We start from the raw sequence: 19,808 nt of genomic DNA on the forward strand, positions 1-19,808 counted from the left end.
ATGACTCTTGGGTCCCTTTCAACTCTAAGATTCTATGATTCTAAACCCCACTGTGATCAATGAGGCATTTCCATAAATTGGTATAGGGCTGCAGCCTTAGTGTATCAATAAGACATACATGGTCTAGGAGCTTTAACATAATTATTTCTTAGTGACTTTTGAAAAACAAGAGTAGCATTGTTAATTCCTGTAGTTTGATAGGGTTTCTTTGATGATGTCAGAGTTTTAATCTTTCTGTTACTGGATTGTACAGTGGTACCTCGGGATGCGAATGGGATCCGTTCCAGAGCCCCGTTCACATCCCGAACGGAATGCAAGACACGACAGCGCGTCTGCGCATGCGCGGGTCGTGTTTCACCGCTTCCATGCATGCGTGTGACATCATTTTGAGCATCTGTGCATGCACAAGCGGCGAAACCCGGAAGTAATGCGCTCCGTTACTTCCAGGTTGCCGTGGAGCGCAACTCCAACGCGCTCAACCTGAAGCACATTCAACTCAAAGTATGACTGTATAAGAGGAAAATGAAAATACAGTGGTACCTCAGGTTACATATGCTTCAGGTTACAGACTCCGCTAACCCAGAAATAGTGCTTCAGGTTAAGAACTTTGCTTCAGGATGAGAACAGAAATTGTGCTCCGGCAGCGCGGCGGCAGCAGGAGGCCCCATTAGCTAAAGTGGTGCTTCAGGTTAAGAACAGTTTAAGGTTAAGTACGAACCTCCGGAACGAATTAAGTACTTAACCCAAGGTACCACTGTACCTAATTATGTCATGTTTGGTACTCGGAGCCAATACATTGTATTCTCTACACCTTGCCAAGAGTTTCCCACACAGCTTGCTATCTAAGAGTGCAATGGAATTCAAAATGACCAGACATTTGGATGTGGTGAAGATCATACAAAACTGTGTAGCTGAACTGCTATACGTGAAGCTGAAACTGAAATGAGGAAGGTAAGTTGGGGAACTACAGAAACAGAGCCATAAAGCAGAAGCAAACATTAAATGTCATGCATATAGCATCAACCGACCCACATGACAGGAAGTAAGTGCTGTCTGCATTTTGGCCACATATCTTGGATGCAACTGGCAAGATGTGGTTATTCACCAGAAAGAATCGGCTCAAGTTTTCTTCTGGTGTTTAAGGAAGGAGGCATGGCATTTATGACCTACACACGAGGAAAGAGCCATATCGCCACCTCCCATCCTTTTAATGGCTTGGATCCTAAAGGGTTCTTACTAATAATTCTGGGGCTTGCAGTGTTCATGTCATCTTGCCTTGCAGCAGTCTCTTTCTACTATGTTACAGCATTAAAATCAGAACTAGCATTGCTGAGCAGCAAGCTGAACTGCAGGGTCCAGACAAGGACATCATTTCCACAGCTCTTGAGGTCTTGGGAAAAGAGCAAAGAGCCCAATTCCTTCATTCCCTACTTGAATGTATTAGAAGGTGCTTCTAGTCAGGTGAGCTGCAGAACCACTTGGAAGGAAATGTATACTTCTTTGGGTCTTCTGCAATTTCCATTCGCTTTGGGGAAGAACAGGAGTCACAGCCCTAATATTGACTTTCTGCGTATGTTGTTGGCAGCAAATTTCTTCTGGACCACATCAAAGTAGTGAAGAGATAATGTGGAGTGGAGAAAAACACAGGGGGAAAAGGTCTCCTCTGCACGCAGGAGAAGCAGGTAAGTGAAAAGAGCTTAGTAAAGAAGACAGGTCCCCAAGGAGTAAATGGGCTAACAAATATGAAAGCCAGAGATGGCAGGTAAGCCTTTTTGCTGGGATTGTCGCATGCAGCCAAAATTATGGTAATTAGGCATTTCTTTTGAAAATAGTACAGATGGAAGTACCTAGGTCTCAGAAAAAACTACTTATGTGTGCTACTATAGCAGCTAGGATTTTGTTAGCCCAGAAATGACGGGTGAGTGATGTCCTAAATAAGGAGGATTGGTAATTAAAAATGACAGACTATGCAGTTAGCAGGTCTAACAAATAAAGTAAGAGAACAAGAAGATCAAGTATATAAAGAAGAATGGATTTTTTTTGTGGAGTATCTGAAAAACAACTATAACCATGTGAAATCATTAATAGGAGTAAGATAAATTTAACAGTATAACGCATGACAAAGGAATAATAAAGGATTAAGGGAATTAAATGAAAATACAAGAATAGGTGGGGAAATTAAAGGAACCAGGGAGGGGGAAGAAGGGAAGTCGTAAATGATTGGTTTATTTTAAAGAAAGATTTTAATGTGAATGTGGTTTTGGAAAATGTAACATTGATCCTTCTTTGGAGGTCTTTAAGCAGAGGCTTGACAACCATATGTCAGGAGTGCTCTGATGGTGTTTCCTGCTTGGCAGGGGGTTGGACTCGATGGCCCTTGTGGTCTCTTCCAACTCTAGGATTCTATGATTCTATGATACACACACACACACTGCTTTTTTCTGGGGGAATGCAGTGGTATGCATACCCCTAAACATTTTGTGAATCTTAAATTTGGCCTCACTGAGGGGCAGTATTTCAATATGAGTAGGAAAATGAGAGTACTCCTAAATATTTTTTTTAGAAAAAAAGCAGTGTGTGAGAAATCTCAGACCCAGGGACCGAACGGCTCGATCCATTCCTTAGGACTCTCTCCAGGTCATGATTTTCACCAGTCCTGCTCTCCCAGCTCGCAGAGAGCTTTTGCCTAGCTGCAATGTGTCCTAGACTTGTGCTTGCTTGCTCCACACCCTTCTACCTCTGGCCCTGCCCACTACTAGCATGTGGCCTCCAGTGCCGGAGGAAGGGGGGCGGGGGCAGGTTACCCCGGGTGTCACCATTGAGGGGGGTGACAAAATGTCGGGCGGCACTCACCGCGGGGCCGGCAGCGCACCTGAGCCACGCGTCTCCCCAACGGTCCACCCGCCCCCTCTCCCTCAGTTGTGGGGCGACTGAAGGGGACGAGGCAGGCAGACTCCTTGGAGGCCCCTGCAGAGCGTCCTGCCCTGGCTAGCCCCACCCCCACGGGCAGCTGGTCCCGCCCCCACAGGTGCAGGACATGCGCGCCACCCCAGGCGCCCAATCAGCTTGCTCCGCTGGTGGTTTCCATAAAGTTTCCCAAAGGTTGAAAAATGTTCCTCACACCTGGTCTGATCTATTTTTTTCACACATGGGGAACACTTCAACTCTGGTTAGGTTCACTGGTGTTCTTTTATCTGTGGAAGGTGAACAAACTAACTACGCAGATTCATTGAAGCAACATTGCTAAAATTTGTAAACAATACAAATACAAACAATACACAATATCTGTATTCTTTTACTATTAGCCTTCAACATGATTTGGTGGAAAGACACAATACAGAATTAGCAGATAAATAAGTAATGGTTAATCTGTTCAAAAAAACAGAATACTGAATCTGTATAGATCAATACATTCAGAAGCTGATGGTATGTCACCATAAAAATCTGTACTATTTTGGAAAAATAGATTCATTGTGTTTTGTGTTGGTTAAATCCCATTTTTGCTCAACTTAACACCTCTACCATAGCTGCCTTTCACTTTCTATATCTGTTGTATTTAAAGGGGCAAATTTTGAAGCTCAGAGCTTTTGGTTTGGTATGGTCTTACTCAAACATTAATTCCTCAAAAGCTAGTCAATAAAGTACTCATTTCAATGTTTGTTTTGCTTCATTCTGCTAACTGAATTAATTTTTGTTCAGAATTGCAAATACCTGAACTTAATGCCATGAAAATAAATCTGATGACAGAAAACCATTCTCCATTAACCTTTAATTTTTACAGTGGCACCTCAGGTTAAGAACTTAATTCATTCCAGAGGTCCGTTCTTAACCTGAAACTGTTCTTAACCTGAGGTGCACTTTTGCTAATGGGGACTCTGCTGCCGCCATGCCACCGGCGTGCAATTTCTGTTCTCATCCTGAGGTAAAGTTCTTAACCCGAGGTACTTCTTCTGGGTTAGCGGAGTTTGTAACCTGAAGTGTTTGTAACCCGAGGTGTTTATAACCCGAGGTACCACTGTAATTTGTTTGAGCTCTGTACTACACTCAGCTGCATGAGGGTAATCTTCCATTTTAGACTATTCATACAAACTATAGGCAGTTCTGCAGGCCTACAAAGGCATCCCAGAACAATTACAGTATGAAATCTAAAAACATACATAAAAAACAAAATAAATAAAATTTCATTTTTGTAATGAACAAGTTATCAGAGTAACTTGTTTTTTACCACACTGAATAATTTGGTGTCATCTTGACCTCCTAAATTCACCCCTAAATTGAGTCCATTCATGAACAAGTTTCCTACTTCTTTGCCAGGCCCTTTTCCCTTGCATGACTTGTTCTGTTTTGATTGTTGGCCTGTGCGCATGGACTGCCTTGTTTTAATTGTGTGTATGTAGCCTGCTCTGGGATCCTTTTGGCCAGAAGAGTGGGGTACAAGTAGCAAAAATAAATATTAGAAAACACTACTTTACAAAATATAGCAATAACTTAAGTTGGGTATGGGAAACTGGATCTGGCAATTTGGTAGGATCCTTATCATTCTCAGCCTTTTTGTGCCACGTTTTGACAGGTGGGTGAGGCCACTTGTCACATGTCGGTCCCCTGGCATCACAATAACATGAAGCCTTTACAATCCATGGGCTGCAGGTCCCCCAACACTAGTTAGGAGGAGTAATTTGAGTTTGCATGGGGCAGGGGGAATGGCAAGCAGCAGTGGAGCAAGCAAATTGGGCGCCTGGGGTGGCATGCGTGCCCTACGCCCAGGGGCAGGGCCAGCCGGGGGCAGAGTGCTCCACGGGGCCTCCGGAGTCTGCCTGCCTCTTCCCACTCAGCCGCCCTACAGCTAAGGGGGAGGTGGTGGCGGGCGGACCGTTTGACACAGTGCGGAGCCTGCGGGCGTCCAAGCTACCACGTCACTCCCAGGAGAGATGCGTGGCTCAGACACGCTGCAGGCCCCGCGGTGAGTGCTGCCCGCCATTTTGTCACCCCCCCTCGGTGGTGACACCAGGGGTGGCCTGCCCCCACCGCACTCCTCTTCCTCTGCCCCTGACGGCAGGAGAAACTCACACACAGAGAACCTACCACCAGTATTGTTCTGCTTCTGCGGCCACTGCAGGGGAATTGTACTTTTGTGTCTCGGCTGCTGGGATGTATATTTTAGTTCCTTTCTTCTGTTTCCCCCTTCAGTTCTACAGTCATGTCTTCAGTTGATGGCTGACAGCAAGCGTGACATTCAGCAACATGGTAAAGCAGCATTTTTTAAATCTCATTTTACTCTTGCCACAAATAAATGGGCAGCACCGCCTATGATTCCATTTCACTTGCTATGGGGCAAGAAACATCAAATTGTGCTCAGCTTTTCATTTCCATTAGTAACATCCCTTCACATTTCCAATGGGAATTTGTCAGCACAGCCTTATGCTGAAATCGTGACCCTGTCTGCAAATCCTGTGAGCTGTTGCTTCATTGGAGCACATGCTCAGGTGAGCACTGTACCTGAGTTCTGTTCCGTTGCTGCACCTGTGTTAGTGCGGGGGTTGCTACCCTGTGGGCTGCAGACAGCATCCCAAGAGGTCTGGCTTGGTTCCTTCTGTTTCCCACTGTGATTTCAAAAGATTTGTGCCCTCCCAAATTTGTCAATTTCTTTTTCTAAAGATGCTAAATGCATGCCCTCTGTTGTGTTTCTGTGATGCCAAGAGGTGACCCCCCTCAAGACCCCTCAAATGTTTCTTTTTTTTCTTTTTGAAAAAGTGGTCATGCCTACTTAGATATGCAGTACCCAGAGAGCTGACCCTTGGGTCAGTCTGGCTCTCAGCCAGGAAAAAAGTTAGCTATACCAGCTCGAATGGGTGCATATAGTGAAATTTTCTGTGCATACTAGGGCAATCCACATTTTCTATTTTTTCTGCACTGCTGCAATTGTGGGGGCCCCCAACTTTTCAGAATTTTTTTAAAACATGAATAATCTGTGATGGGGAGAGGGTGCCTTATTCCTGGTGACAAGCAGGTATAAATAAGTTGTTACCACAGCTCTTTGAATCTCATCTTACAGGTAGAAACGACCGATTTCAAAAAATCCAACTGATTCTCTTCAAAAGTCAGCAACATGCCTTTGCTACTAAAAGGAAACATAAACTGATTAGCTTATTCTTACATTATTATTATTTTTGTTTCTTTTAGATGGTTCAAGTATAGTTCCATGGCTTCTTAGCTTTAAAAGAGGAACTGCTCTTGAAGAGCAAGGAAATAAAATACTTGTCAGAGAAACTGGCTACTTTTTCATATATGGTCAGGTAAAGAATTCAGTAAGCTCCTGGAGTTTGTTCTGTTTTCTTAAAGTTTCATAGTGTAATCAATTTTGTCTGTCTTTATTCTTCAGGTTTTGTATACAGATGAAATGTTTGCAATGGGACATTGGATCCAGAGGAAAAAAGCTCATGTAGTTGGTGATGATCTCAGTTTGGTTACATTATTTCGTTGCATCCAAAACATGCCTCTCACTAATCCTAACAACTCTTGTTATACTGCTGGTAAATACGTTACCTGTCCTAAATACATTTTGTCAAGTCCCGCCCCCACATGTGGAATGAGAAGCTTAAAAAAATATCTGACACAGTGTTTCTTAGTGGTGTGGGTGTGTACCACATATTTCTGCAACCACTCACTGAACTCATTAAGTTTCATACATAAATTCCTAAATTCCTTATCTTTACCTACTCTGTGGTGGTTGCCTGTGAACAGTATTCAAAGACAATAATAGAGTCTCCTCAGTGGAGTTGTGGCTGTTACCGGTATTTCAAGCTACTTTCAGCAGAATGTGCTCAGTAATTTTGAAGCCTGAGTGCAAATGCCTACCTGGGTGACAAACAGTCTCTGTGTGGTGGAGGAACAATTCACATGACTTCCTGCCCTTGAAAAGTGTGTGTTGGAGAACTTGCATGATTAACTGTCTATAAGCAATGCTCACATCATGCTTAAGATCTGTTGTGGGTAGTTTAGGGCTTCCGTTTCCTGTTCCATGACCTGAAAGCTGTGGCCACCAACTTGGGCCTCAGTTTTAGACGTCAATCTTTATTTTTTAATACTTTATTACATTTATATATTGCACTTTCTCCAAGGATCTCAGGCAGTGTATATAATTGCCCATCCCTTTATCCTCTCAAAAATCCTATGGAGTTAGGAAGAGAGTCACCCACCCAGACTGATACCATATGTGTCACACAGGTGTTGCTTCCCAACACTTGCTGGAGACCCACACAGTCTCTTTCCAGGTATTATGCTGTACTTGGGAAAATAAAATGTTTGATTTGTTGCATTATAAGTTTTATTTTACATCCTGGGACCTTATTATTAGCAACACAGCAATAACAACATTAAATCAAAGAGATGTCTCTGGACTGACTGATAACAATCTGTACATGTTTATATGTTTACATTTCTGTAAGGATATTCAAACTCTCTTGGCAGGTATTGCAAAATTAGAAGAAGGGGATGAGCTTCAGCTCACCATTCCACGGATGGGAGCCAAGATAGTCTTGAATGGAGATGCCACTTTTTTTGGTGCAGTCAGACTTCTGTGAAGCTCTTCATTGTTCATTGTACAAAGGGTTGGATCTGTTGCTTGTTTCATTTTTAGTTAGTTGGTTTATGGAGTACTGTTTTCTGTTTTATTGAAAACAGGAAGCTGATTGGATGTGGTACACCCACCTCATGTGGGTTACCAGAAATGAAACTTGTAAGAAGAATATAAATATAGCATTTGTTACGTAAGGGCCTAAATAGAGCAGTCTTGAATCAGACCAACAACTGATCTGTGTTTGATTAGTTTAGTGTTCTACTCCCTACAGTGGCCACATGGAAATGCAACAGCCCTCTCTACTGTTTGTCTCCCCCAACAGCTAGTATGGCAGGACTTACAATTTTCAACATCAATTTTCTTTTGAGGAAGGAGGGGAGAAGCATCACTATTTCAGTAGAACGTGCCCTGTAGAATGACCACCCATTAGATGCCAAGGAAATATTTGACTTTTAGAAAACATCTGAAGGCAGCCCTGTACAGTGGTACCTCGGGTTAAGAACTTAATTCGTTCTGGAGGTTCGTTCTTAACCTGAAACTGTTCTTAACCTAAGGTACACTTTAGCTAATGGGGCCTCCCGCTGCTGCTGTGCCGCCGCCATGCAATTTCTGTTCTCAACCTGGGGCAAAGTTCTTAACCAAGGTACTATTTCTGGGTTAGCGGAGTCTGTAACCCGAGGTACCACTGTATAGGGAAGTTTTTAATATTTGATGTTTTACTGTGTTTTTAATATTTTGTATGGAGCTGCCCGGAGTGGCTGGGGCAACCCAGTCAGATGGGTGGAATATAAATAATAAAATTATTATTATTACTATTTTCTTTTTCTTTTTATTCACATAGAGTGCAATAAAACTGAATTGTTGCACATGTCACAGAAGTACCCTTGACATTGAATTCCATGCATGTTCATAAATAAATAAAAATCATTGCAGTGGGATTTATATTTCAGTAAGTGTAAAGGATTGCAGCTTTCCAGCTTTCAGTTCAAAAGTTTTAAGAGTCAAGCAAAAAATGTGTTCTTATCAATAAATAAAATACTAACACACACAAACAGATAAAGGAAGATCTCTGCAGCATCAAACTGTATTCCTCACTGGCCAACAAAGTAGTGCAAATATGGATGGCATTTTTCACTTAGATGACATTGAAGACTGTTAGGAATGTGGGGGAAGGAGGTGCACATCATGCGCAGGTTGTCATAAGACAGCTGAAGCCATTTTCTGTATCAGGTACTGGCAAACTGTCAAACTGAAAGACTTGTGGTATTTCAGTAATTGCAAATGCAACATTATATTAAAACATTGTGAATAAGTGTCAACATATGTGGTAAAGGAATAAGGATGAATCTGGCATTGGAGGGGAGCTCCTATCCAAATCTAAGGTTCTGTGATTCTATGATAAAGAACAGCCTTCTGCCAGATAATCTTCCTAAACACGGTCGTAATGCAGGGAGCCACAGTATAGTGGTGCCCCACAAGACGAATGCCTCGCAAGACGGAAAACTCGCTAGACGAGTTTTCTCTTTTGGAGGTGCTTCGCAAAACGAATTTCCTATGGGCTTGCTTCGCAAGACGAAAATGTCTTGCGAGTTCCTGCGGGTTTTTTTCCCTCCCCCCCCCTTTTCTAAGCCACTAAGCCGCTTATCAGCTGATCCGATCAGCAGATAAGCCGCTAATAGCGCTAATCCGCTTATCCGTCAATGGGCTTGCTTCGCAAGACGAAAAAACCGCTAGACGAAGAGAATCACAGAACGGATTCTTTTCGTCTTGTGAGGCACCACTGTATGGGGAATAAATTGCTCAAAGGCAAGTGGAGGCAACTTCTTCCCAATGAGAAGGCCACATTCCGTCCCTGCACCAGCAGCCTTCTGTTTGTGTAGCTTTAGAACACATCAGGAAAGAAATGTGAAGCTACAAACAGAAAACACCTTAGTAAAGATCAGTCCCAAAATAAGTATTTCATTCTCTCTAATGTTAGAACTCTTTGCCTTTTTATTACAGACCAGTCTACGGCTGCAAATGTTTACCAGCAAACACTTTAAGTCTAGATTGTTCTCGGCCTTAGGGTTAGGGGACTAAAGTTGGGTTAGGGATTATGGTTGGGGTTAGGGTTTTATGGTTAAGGTTGGGGTTAGGGCTTTAGGGAAGCCTTTCTTCCTCCAAATGGGACCGGGAAGCACGAGCCTTCCCAGGGAGTAGAGGAGGTCTCAAGGAGGCCATGGGCTGCTAGACCTGGTAATGCTGTCAACCCCTCCGCCAGGTAGACCGGCATCTCCCTGCCCTCCGGTGGGTAGACGGCAAACCTTCCGTCCTCTCAAAGGGCCCAGGAAGCCCAAGCCTCGCCAGTGAGTTCACCGGGGTCGATGGCAACAGGTTCGATTTTTTTTTGTACTAGATGCAATTCATAAAAATTGTTCAGTAGAGTTGGTCATGTCACACAAATGAATTAGATTAAAATTGCATCGGGTTGTATTCAGCACAGCAACCCCTAAACCTGTTCTAGTGGTTCCCTCAACCACCTGGAGCAGATTTGGGGAGGGCAGGTGGAGCAGGTGCAGAGAGGAGAGTGCAAAAAATTCCCAAGGTGCAAACTGAAATTGCTCCACTCACACATTTAGTTGAATACTGCCCACTGCATTGAATTACTTCTAAAAATAAAAGATTATATGGATGTGCAAGCTCCAAAATACCTCTGCCTATTTTAATTTTTATTACTATTGGCAGTTGCCAGCTATACCAAAGGCGAATCTCAGGGAATGCAGACCATGATGAGGGTTGTGTAAACCATCAGAAAAATAAAGCTTATTTCTATACTAGGCTAAACTCATTTACCTCACAAGGAAACAAGCAGATTCTTCCAGCTTGCATACATTTAGGCAAACATCCACATGTATTTTGCCAATGCCCATCTGCAAACCAAATTAAAATCTTGCTTAGACCTTGCTTCCGATTTTTATAAGCAATTTACAGTCATACATTATCTAGACCAGAGGCTCCCAAATTGTGGTCCATGAGCTTCATTCAGGTGGTCTGCCTTAATATTCCCTTAAATTCTTAATTGTAATTTTTGTTGCTTCTTTTATTTCTCATATTGTAGTTCTCATATTTGAGTTCTATGGAATGCAAACTGTAGCACAATGAAACACAAGAAATAAAAGCAATAACAGAAATTCAATTAAAGACCATACATTGTCTCATCGCAGAATGTTACAATTGCTAGAACAGGCAGAAAAGCCATTAAATGGTCCACAAAGACCCTCAGCAATTTTCAAGCGATCCATGGAAGTTTGGAAACCACGGATCCCCTTGGAGATGTGGCTACGGAGTCCTGGTTGTCATGATGAGCTCACACATGTCTCAATTTATCTCTATGCCACCACACTTTAGAAAGATGACTTCAGTTTCAACAACAGAAATATTTGTGCAAAGGTCTATTATTTATTTCATCTTTTAAAATCACATTAAAAAAAAGTATTTACACATAAAGTATAAAAACTATGAACAGTTTTTTTGGGGGAGGGGCTTTAAAAATATTTATTGGTGCAAATTGTAGACCTTCACAAAGGACTTGATCTTGGATCGCTTGGCAATCATTTTTATTTTTTTTTATTAAGATTACAAATTTTAAAAGAATAAAAAAATCAAATTACCATACATTTTTCAATTTCAATTAACCCCCCCTCCCACAGTGACTTTCCCCAACTTCCCTTTCTGGTTTATAGCATATTTGTTTCTTCTGCTTATAGTTTTGATGCCTTATATACTGAAATTAAAATTGTATTATTATTTATTCTTAACATTTTCACCTCATATTAATATTTTCTATTTATATATGTCCATTGTAAGTGTATTACTCGAATCCTGCAAATTAGTTTATTTCAGTGCATTGTTTCTATATATATATCATAAAAGGTTCCCAATCTTATAAAAGTCATTATTGTCCTTATCTTTGAGTCTCTAGTTAACTTTGCCATTTCAGCGTATTCCATCAACTTTTCTCGCCAATGTCCTTTCGTTGGTATGTTGTTGCTTTTCCATCTTTCAGGTAGTAGAATTCTGGCCGCTGTTGTCACATACATAAATAGATTCTTATATTTTGGTAAATATTTCCCTACAATATCTAATAAAAATGCTACTGAACTTTTAACAAAGGTTAACTTGAACATTTTTTTCATTTCATTATAAATCATATCCCAATACTTTATAATTATTTTACAATTCCACCACATATGAAAAAATGGCTGTCTTCCAGACTGAGAATTTTTCTATGAGGCAAGCTGCATTACTTGGATACAGGATCGGGTCAAATTAGAAAATACTGATTTATTAGATCTGGAAGGACATACCCACTTTTGGTTTGAGGCTCTTGAAAGGGAAACAGAAAAAAGAGGTAAGACAAAGTGGGTGTGTAAATAATCCTATTTCAAGGCCATCTTTTCTTTTTACACCTTTCAGAGTGGCTGACAAAATCATTTAAACAAGATCAAAATATTAATATTTATAAAGATAATTATGAAAAATGTTGGGATGATAAAAAGTAATCTAGAAATATGGGAAAGAATGAATCTCTCCTTATTCCTGGAAGATAACATAGTCCTGCCTTTAAAAAAATCTAATGAATAAAATATTGGAAGAAGGTAAAATTCCAATGTCATGGCAAGAAGCAAATATTGTATAAATTCATAATCAAGGAACACCTAGAGAACCAGTAAGTAACTACAGACCCATCTCACTATTAAACAACAATTATAAATTATTTGCGGGCATCCTGGCCAGCAGACTCAAATTAATACTAAAAGATACTATTAATTATGATCAATCGGGCTTTCTACCAAACAGACATATGAAAACAAACACTAGAGTGGTTATTGATTTAATTGAATATTTGGAATTAAGACCTAGCAAAAAAGTAGCATTTATGCTAATAGACGCCGAAAAAACCTTTGATCTTGGGCCTTTCTGCAAAAAACGATAGAACTATCAGCTCTTGGAGAAAAATTCTGTAGAGGTGTCAAAGCAATATATAAAAAACAACAAGCCAGTTTAATAGTAAACAACACCAACACCAATATTATAAAATACAACATGGCATCAGTAATTTAGTTGTAAGATGTATGATTGAGTGATGTTTAAGAAAATGGTGGAATCTGAGGTAATATTATGCTTAAGTTAACCAGTCTGGTATATGATAAAAATACTGAAAATTGGGGATATAATTATCGAGAACTACAAATTAAGATTTGAAATAAGGTAATAATTTGCTGCCTGTAACTATATAACTGAGAACGCAGGAAAGGGTGATGTGAGGAAGTCCAAAGGTTATGAGAATATGATTAACGGATAAATTGATCTCGATGTACCTTACTTTTTATTCATTCTTTGTTTACTTTCTAAATTTTTTCTGTTTTCTTCTGTTCTGTTTTATGGTGAGGGTATTGTATATGTTTGTTGGTTTGTTTTGTGTTTAAAAAACGCAATAAATAATTTTTTTTTAAAAAAATTATAAAAATTGAGGATTTAAAATTTCGAGAGTTAAAATGAATAATAAGTACTTGAATAATAAGTATTAGGTGTGGCGCAGCATTACATTAAAATTGACAAACCGACCAAAGAATTCAAGGCATTTGGCTAAGACTAAACAATAGTGCTCTGATTGATTATACATGCAAGGCCAGCAGCAGCAGCAGCAGCTCACTGGAGATATACCAGCTTCCTGGGATGAACTTCCTGCTTCAAGCATGCCTCAACAGAGCTAGGTTAAGCTTCTACACATCAGAAGGTCCCTTTTTACACCTTTCTAGCCATTCCCAGGCATCCTTCGCCCAATTTGATTGCTTAACAGCTGAGACAAGAAATGTGGAAGAGCCACCAGTTTTCCACCAAAGGTCACACAACACTTAAATTTTTAAATATTAAATTGAACTCCTCTGCTGATGCAGAAGAAGCAGATGGTGTCACCAGCATCTCAGTGACAATCCTTATTTTCTCCTGCTCCTCGTTTTCAAGAGCCTTCTCCTCTTCAAGGATCTGTGCCAGCTGGGACTGTGATGAAACCAGAAAGGGAAAGCTTCAATACCAAAGGTTGAAAGGCACACGATGTTCCTAGTAAGGATAGGATATCCATGTGCTTTGGTGTAGACCCCTTCTTGCTTGTGAGGATTGTGGCTGTTAATTTGTATATTACACTGGTACCTCGGGTTACATACGCTTCAGGTTATAGACTCCGCTAACCCAGAAATAGTGCTTCAGGTTAAGAACTTTGCTTCAGGATGAGAACAGAAATTGTGCTCCGGTGGCATGGCAGCAGCAGGAGGCCCCATTAGCTAAAGTGGTGCTTCAGGTTAAGAACAGTTTCAAGTTAATAATGGACCTCCAGAACGAATTAAGTATGTAACCAGAGGTACCACTGTACTGTGATGGTAATAACGTACTATAAGTACTAATGACTGTGAAGGTTAAACATCAGCATTAAACAATGAAAGCATTTAAGTTCCTCAAGTCAGTTCTATTAAATTAAGTCTGCACCACCCCCAGTGTGGAAAGGGTACATACACGCAACAACCGATTAATGCACATCCGAAAGACATGCGATTGCTCAGCATGTCACGAAAAGGGCGTAACAGGGCTGGGGTACACTTATACATGCCCCTCCAGCGTATGTGGGGCCGGGAATAGAATCCCTGCACAAACTAACTAAAAGAATGCTATGCTTTTAAGGTGTAATTGCTGGCAAAACAGAGCATGAACCCTATTTTTAAAAAAAATATTTTAAAAAAATGATATAGATGCAATTTGACCTGTTCCAGCCTAGAACTCAGATTTCAAAGTAAACAACTTACCGTACTTCTTCTAGACGTCATTTCAAGTCTGCTATTTGTAAACGATCTCTCTTCAGATTTTCCACATTTTTTTGCTATTGTAGCAAACTAGGAGAGATAGGCACATGCAGTCAGAACCACTCTCTGAAGGAGAAGTCAGAAAAAATTACCTTTGTTAAAATCTCTTTTCGGAAATTACAGAAGTATGGAATCTTAAAAATCAACATTTGCTATTACAGTAAATGCAAAAGGGACCCATTAAACGAAATGTTGCAGCATACCTTCACCTCTCATAGAAGGGAGAAGCCTAGGTTAGCCAACCTGGTGCCCTCTAGATGTTGTTGAACTACAACTCCCATCATCTGACCATGTTGACCATGGCTGATGGGAGATGGAGTCCTCCAACATCTGGAGGGTAACAGATAAGCTATCAGGAGCTCAAGTAGCCCATTCCCCCCACCTTTCCTTTTCTGCCTGATATTCGAGACTCCATGACTACCATGAAAGCTTAATCTTCATAGACTCTATTTTTAAGAGTTGGAGGGGTTGCTTCTGCAAACGTCAATATCCACCCCAGCTATTAGAGGAAGTGCTACATTACTTCCCTTTGAAGAGGAAGTCTGATTTCTCACAGTTCTATAACTGCAGATACATACACTAGAACAAAGCATGCTAGTTTAACGAGGGGAAAAACTTCTTGCCTACTTGCTACTTTGGGCAACTTTGCCCACAAAACATTTCGGGGAAGGAAACGGAACTGTCTAGTTTTACCTGGAGAGTGCCAAGAGTTTCTTCCAAGGATGTCTGAGTGACTGTGCAGATAATCACCGTCTTAGTATTTCCATCTAGTGAATTCTGGAGAATCCACGTCAGCTTGCTACCCCTGTAGTTAATGTAGTCTCTGGTGAAGGAGGATGACCAAAAAGAGAACAAGGAGGTTTTTACTTATTAAGTAGAGGCAAAACTGGCCCAAGAGCCGATCTTTTACATCTAGGACAGACATAGGCGCCGACTCCATGGGGCTTGAGGGGGCCCGAGCCCCCTCAAAAATTCGTTTGGGGGGGCTCCGCCCCCCAATAATCTCCGGCGCCCCTCCAGCAGAGCGCCATCGCCGCCCCTCCCCCAGCCCAAAATGCACAGGATCGGGCTGCATGCCTCCTGCCCTCCCTCCCGAGCAAAAGCTCCCCCCAATTTCTGCTCCGGAGCTGATTAATAGGCGCTATTCGCTCACGAGGAGGCGGCGCCACTTTATTTGCATATTCATGAGCTTATTTATTATTCATGAGCTTTCCCGGGCCCCCCCAATATTTTTTATAAGTCCGCGTCCGTGAGGACAGAGACAGCCGATGTGGTGCCTTCCAAAAGTTGTCGGATGACAACTCCCACCAGGCCCAGACAGATGGCCTGCGGTAGTGGGAATTGTAGTCAAACAACCTAGGGATGGCACTACGTTGGCTACCTGGTCTAGAATCAAGTGAGAACACTTTTCAATAAGAGGAGTTTGGATTTGATATCCCGCTTTATCACTACCCTAAGGAGTCTCAAAGCGGCTAACATTCTCCTTTCCCTTCCTCCCCCCCAACAAACACTCTGAGGTTCTTAGCTTCTTGGAGGAAAGGTGGGATATAAATGTAGTAACATGGGCATTGTTTAGTCTGCACCTCTTCAGCACATTCCAGCAATGTCAATGGAACTTGCTTTTGAATAAGCATTAGGACTGCTGTGCCAAACAGACTTGAAACCCAGAGCAGCTGAATTTCTGCAGCTGCCATTTCCCAGGCAGAAACAGCCCCATTAAACACTTCAGAAGTTCACGAGCCTTCCACAGTCCCAATATATAGTTGGCCGGCTACATCTCAAGCAGAAAGCACACAAGGCTGGCCCAATATATTTTGCTGCCTGAGCCGAAGCAGAAGATGGCACTTCTGCCACCCCACCTCTTTCAGTGTAGCCAAGTCAACCAGATTGGTGCCAAGACAAAATCCTTCAGGGGTTAGCAACCTTTTCCAGCTGTGGGCCGGTCCACCATCCCTCAGACCATGTGGTGGGCCCGACTATATTTTTGGGGGAGAAATGAACAAATTCCTATACCCCACAAATAACCCAGAGATGCATTTTAAATAAAAGGGCACATTCTACTCATGTAAAAACACGCTGATTCCCGGACCCTCCGCAGGCCGGATTTAGAAGGCAATTGGGCAGCATCCGGCCCACAGGCCTTAGGTTGCCTACGCCTGCTCTACTTCATCTTAGCGCAGCAGCGTAGCTTAGGGGACAGAGCGGGTCCTTTGGCACACAAACCTCTTTCCTCCAAATGTTAAAGCATTTGGGGCTTTCAGAGGAAAGGCAAATTAAGAAAGGACCTGATAGAGGTATGTAAGATTATGTATGGTATCATTGGTCTGATCCAGCAGGATGTTCCTGTAACGCACACAAGCGGCAGAATCCTCCAATGGTAGTTTTTTTTCTGCCAACCCCCATTTACAAACCTCCATTCTATCTTTCAAAGAACTCACCAAGTGAGATATTACTGCGCCATAATAGCTATCTCTTTGCTTTCAATTATCTTTAAAAAAAGAAAGTGAAGTTGTGAACCTGTTTTACTATCACCATCAGATTATAGACCAAAAAAACAGCCACCACTAATACCGGTTTGCAACATGCGGGTCAGTATATACAGTAGCACACCTGCCCTCGACCAACAGAACCTAGAACTGGCATATCTTGTGGAATGCTCTCCTCAGGGAGGCATGCCTGGTGCTTTTGTTACATATTTTAGGTGCCAGGCAAAAATATTCCTCTTCTCATAGGCCTTTGGCTAATTAAACAATCTATGGTCTTTTAAAATGGGACGCGGGTGGCGCTGTGGGTTAAACCACAGAGCCTAGGACTTGCCGATCAGAAGGTCGGCGGTTCAAATCCCTGCAACGGGGTGAGCTCCTGTTGCTCGGTCCCTGCTCCTGCCAACCTAGCAGTTCGAAAGCACGTCATGTGCAAGTAGATAAATAGGTACCGCTCCGGCGGGAAGGTAAACGGCATTTCCGTGCGCTGCTCTGGTTCGCCAGAAGCGGCTTAGTCCTGCTGGCCACATGACCCGGAAGCTTTCTGTGGACAAACGCCAGGTCCTTCGGTCTATAGAGCAAGATGAGTGTGCAACCCCAGAGTCGGTCACGACTGGACCTAATGGTCAGGGGTCCCTTTACCTTTACGGTCTTTTAAACGATATGTGTGTTTTATTGTTTTTGTTTATTATTATGGCATTTTTTTATATACAATAAATCGCCCAGTGGTAGAAATGTAAAATAAAATAAAACTAAATAATTATTAATAATAAATAAAACATCCTCGCGGCCACAACCAGCCGCCCAAGCCACCAATGAACTACCCAAGACGAGCCACATCAGCCAACCCGGGGGCGGGGCTAGCCGCCCGAGGGGGCGGGGCGAACATCCGAGTGGGCGGGGCGAGCGTCCGCCCTCTCCTTGCCTGCCCAATCTCTTCGGGAAAAAGCTGCCTCTGCCCTCCCCCGGGGCCGTTTCCGATTGGTCTACTGGAGACGTAGGCCTCAATCCCCGCCCACCTGTTGCTCCGTAGTAATGCCTAAGTGGAGGGCGGGTGGGCGAATCGATCTCCGGCGCCTGGGCGGGGGGAGGCGAGGAGACAAAGGGCGCTCGATCCTGCAGGAAGGCCCAGAGGGAGGTTCGAGAGATCCGAGCCGCCTCCTCGTCCCTCGGGAAATGAGTGAAGGGGGGGGGATACTCCCCTGGCTTCCCCCTTCGCCTTGTTTTCACAGGCCCTGGTGGTGCTGGGGTTAAAAAGATTCCTCGCTTCTTCCCCCCCTCCGCCCCGTCGGGTGGGTCAGGCCAGGCAGGAAGCCGCTTCCTGATTGGCTGCATCGGATTCTCAGCGCGTGGATGACACGCGTCCCCTTCAAAGCGCTGGTGTCGCTCGTCGTGGAAGGAGCTGCTAAGCCCCTTTGGCTCCGGCAGCGCCTCCAGAGCGCCTTGGGCTGGGCGGGCGGAGCGCGGCATCTTCCCCTGGTTCTGGAGAGCAGCTGACGGAAAAGTCCCGCTGCTGGCAGGAGATTCTTTCCTCCCGCTTCCCGCCCTTGGCCAGGACTCGAGGCGGCTTCCAGAGGGAGGAGGAGCAGCCTGACGGCAGCAACGGGGAGCTCAAGGTCCCGCTCCTCTGGGGGAGGAAATGCAGGAAAACCCCCCGAGGGGCCCTTCCCGTCCTCGCTCTAACCGCTGGGCGCTCCTGCCCAGTCCCAGCCTCTCTCCCCCCTCCGAGATGGCGTCCGCCTTTCTCCACCTCTGCAGGGACGACGCCCGCCCGCCCTCTCCCTGCTTGCCTGCCTGCCTGCCTCCTCCGGCCGGGGAGCTGCGCCTCTTCGCCGCTCGCTGCAGGCTTGGGAGTCGCGGGAACTCCCCTTTCCCACCCCCAGAAACTCACCTGCCAAGCAGCACAGAGACAGGGACGCCGCCGCCCTCCCCCATCTCTTCGGGAAGCAGGGCTTCTGCCCTCCCCGCCTCCATTTAACTCCCCCTGAGGCCGTTTCCGATTGGTCCGCTGGGAACGTAGATGCTCAATCCGCGACCACAAGCTGGACCCATTGAAATCAGCTGCTTGTCTCCCTTTGAGAATGGGGGGGCGGGGCTGATTGAGATCCGCTTCACCTGCCGGCAGTGGCGTAGCGTGGGTTGTCAGCACCCGGGGCAAGGCAAGTAATTTGCGCCCCCTAACCCGTGGATTTGCGCCCCCTAACCCTAACCCCCAGATGTTGCGCCCGGTGCGGCCAGCCCCCCCTGCACCCCCCACGCTATGCCACTGCCTGCCGGTTTCCCTTTCACAATGGGCGGGGAGTTGAAGCTAGAGGAGAGAGAGGCAAAATTGCGCACGCTTTAAAGACCAAAAACGCCAGACAGGACAAACTCTTTTTTGAAAAAACGTCCCTATGAGGCAAGCGAGGCTGTATTCCCCAAACCTGGAGGCAGAAGAAACCAAGAAACAAAACAGTCTTGATTTAGAAACCCCACTTCGCACGGGATGGGGAAAGAAGCTAAAGACACGTGTCAAATCGTTTCAAGAAAATAGCCCGCGAGCCTGACTTCATGTTAGGGAGGACACAGTGGTGGAGGAAGGTCAAGTGGTACCTGGTGCGGATTTTTTTTTGTCAACACCCCCCCCAATTGAAATTTGTTAAAGAGAGCTGCGCAGGCGATCACAATGCAGATCCCGCCTTCTCCCCCTCTCTCCCTCCACCCCCCTCTGTCAAAGAAAGCTGTTATGTACTGAGTTGAATAGGATCCAAACTGCAGCAGTCTGATTGGTCCTAGAACAATGCAGCAGTATGATTGGTTGGCAGGAGCCACCCAATCCAGCTCCAGATAAAGTGAATCCACAACCTGATTGGC

The 19,808-nt window shown here is 43.9% G+C and overlaps 1 protein-coding gene and 1 long non-coding RNA gene across 4 annotated transcripts; one reads left to right on the plus strand and one right to left on the minus strand.

Annotated features, from left to right (window-relative positions):
* The first annotated feature begins 738 nt into the window (after positions 1-738).
* Positions 739-9,032, plus strand: TNFSF13B (TNF superfamily member 13b). 2 transcript variants are annotated; one of them, XM_081182641.1, is made up of 6 exons: positions 745-1,461; positions 1,586-1,682; positions 5,188-5,244; positions 6,181-6,293; positions 6,380-6,530; positions 7,468-9,032. In XM_081182641.1, the coding sequence occupies exons 1-6, from the start codon at positions 1,033-1,035 to the stop codon at positions 7,578-7,580; spliced, it is 960 nt and encodes a 319-aa protein (XP_081038767.1). In that variant the 5' UTR covers positions 745-1,032; the 3' UTR covers positions 7,581-9,032. The 2 variants fall into 2 exon arrangements, with proteins under 2 accessions (XP_081038766.1, XP_081038767.1); XM_081182640.1 differs by lacking the exon at positions 7,468-9,032 and having other exon boundaries at positions 739-1,461; positions 6,380-7,401.
* Positions 9,033-13,078: 4,046 nt separating this feature from the next.
* On the minus strand, positions 13,079-18,888 carry LOC308581920. 2 transcript variants are annotated; one of them, XR_014005381.1, is made up of 4 exons: positions 18,847-18,888; positions 15,166-15,295; positions 14,421-14,502; positions 13,079-13,618 (listed from the first exon to the last, which is right to left on the minus strand). It is a non-coding gene; the product is annotated as an uncharacterized lncRNA (long non-coding RNA). The 2 variants fall into 2 exon arrangements; XR_014005382.1 differs by lacking the exon at positions 18,847-18,888 and having other exon boundaries at positions 15,166-15,396.
* Between the last annotated feature and the right edge of the window lie 920 nt (positions 18,889-19,808).

This window comes from Podarcis bocagei (genome assembly GCF_964188305.1).
Source record: "Podarcis bocagei genome assembly, chromosome: 1".
In the NCBI taxonomy this organism is placed as follows: Eukaryota; Metazoa; Chordata; class Lepidosauria; order Squamata; family Lacertidae; genus Podarcis; species Podarcis bocagei.

What these genes read in the sequence shown, in the direction of transcription:
- TNFSF13B (XM_081182640.1), top strand. Translation starts at nt 1,033, where the DNA reads ATGACAGGAAGTAAGTGCTGTCTGCATTTTGGCCACATATCTTGGATG. An exon ending in TCTGCACGCAGGAGAAGCAG is followed by an intron (nt 1,683 to 5,187) that starts GTAAGTGAAAAG and finishes TTCCCCCTTCAG; the next exon opens with TTCTACAGTCATGTCTTCAG. An exon ending in GCGTGACATTCAGCAACATG is followed by an intron (nt 5,245 to 6,180) that starts GTAAAGCAGCAT and finishes TGTTTCTTTTAG; the next exon opens with ATGGTTCAAGTATAGTTCCA.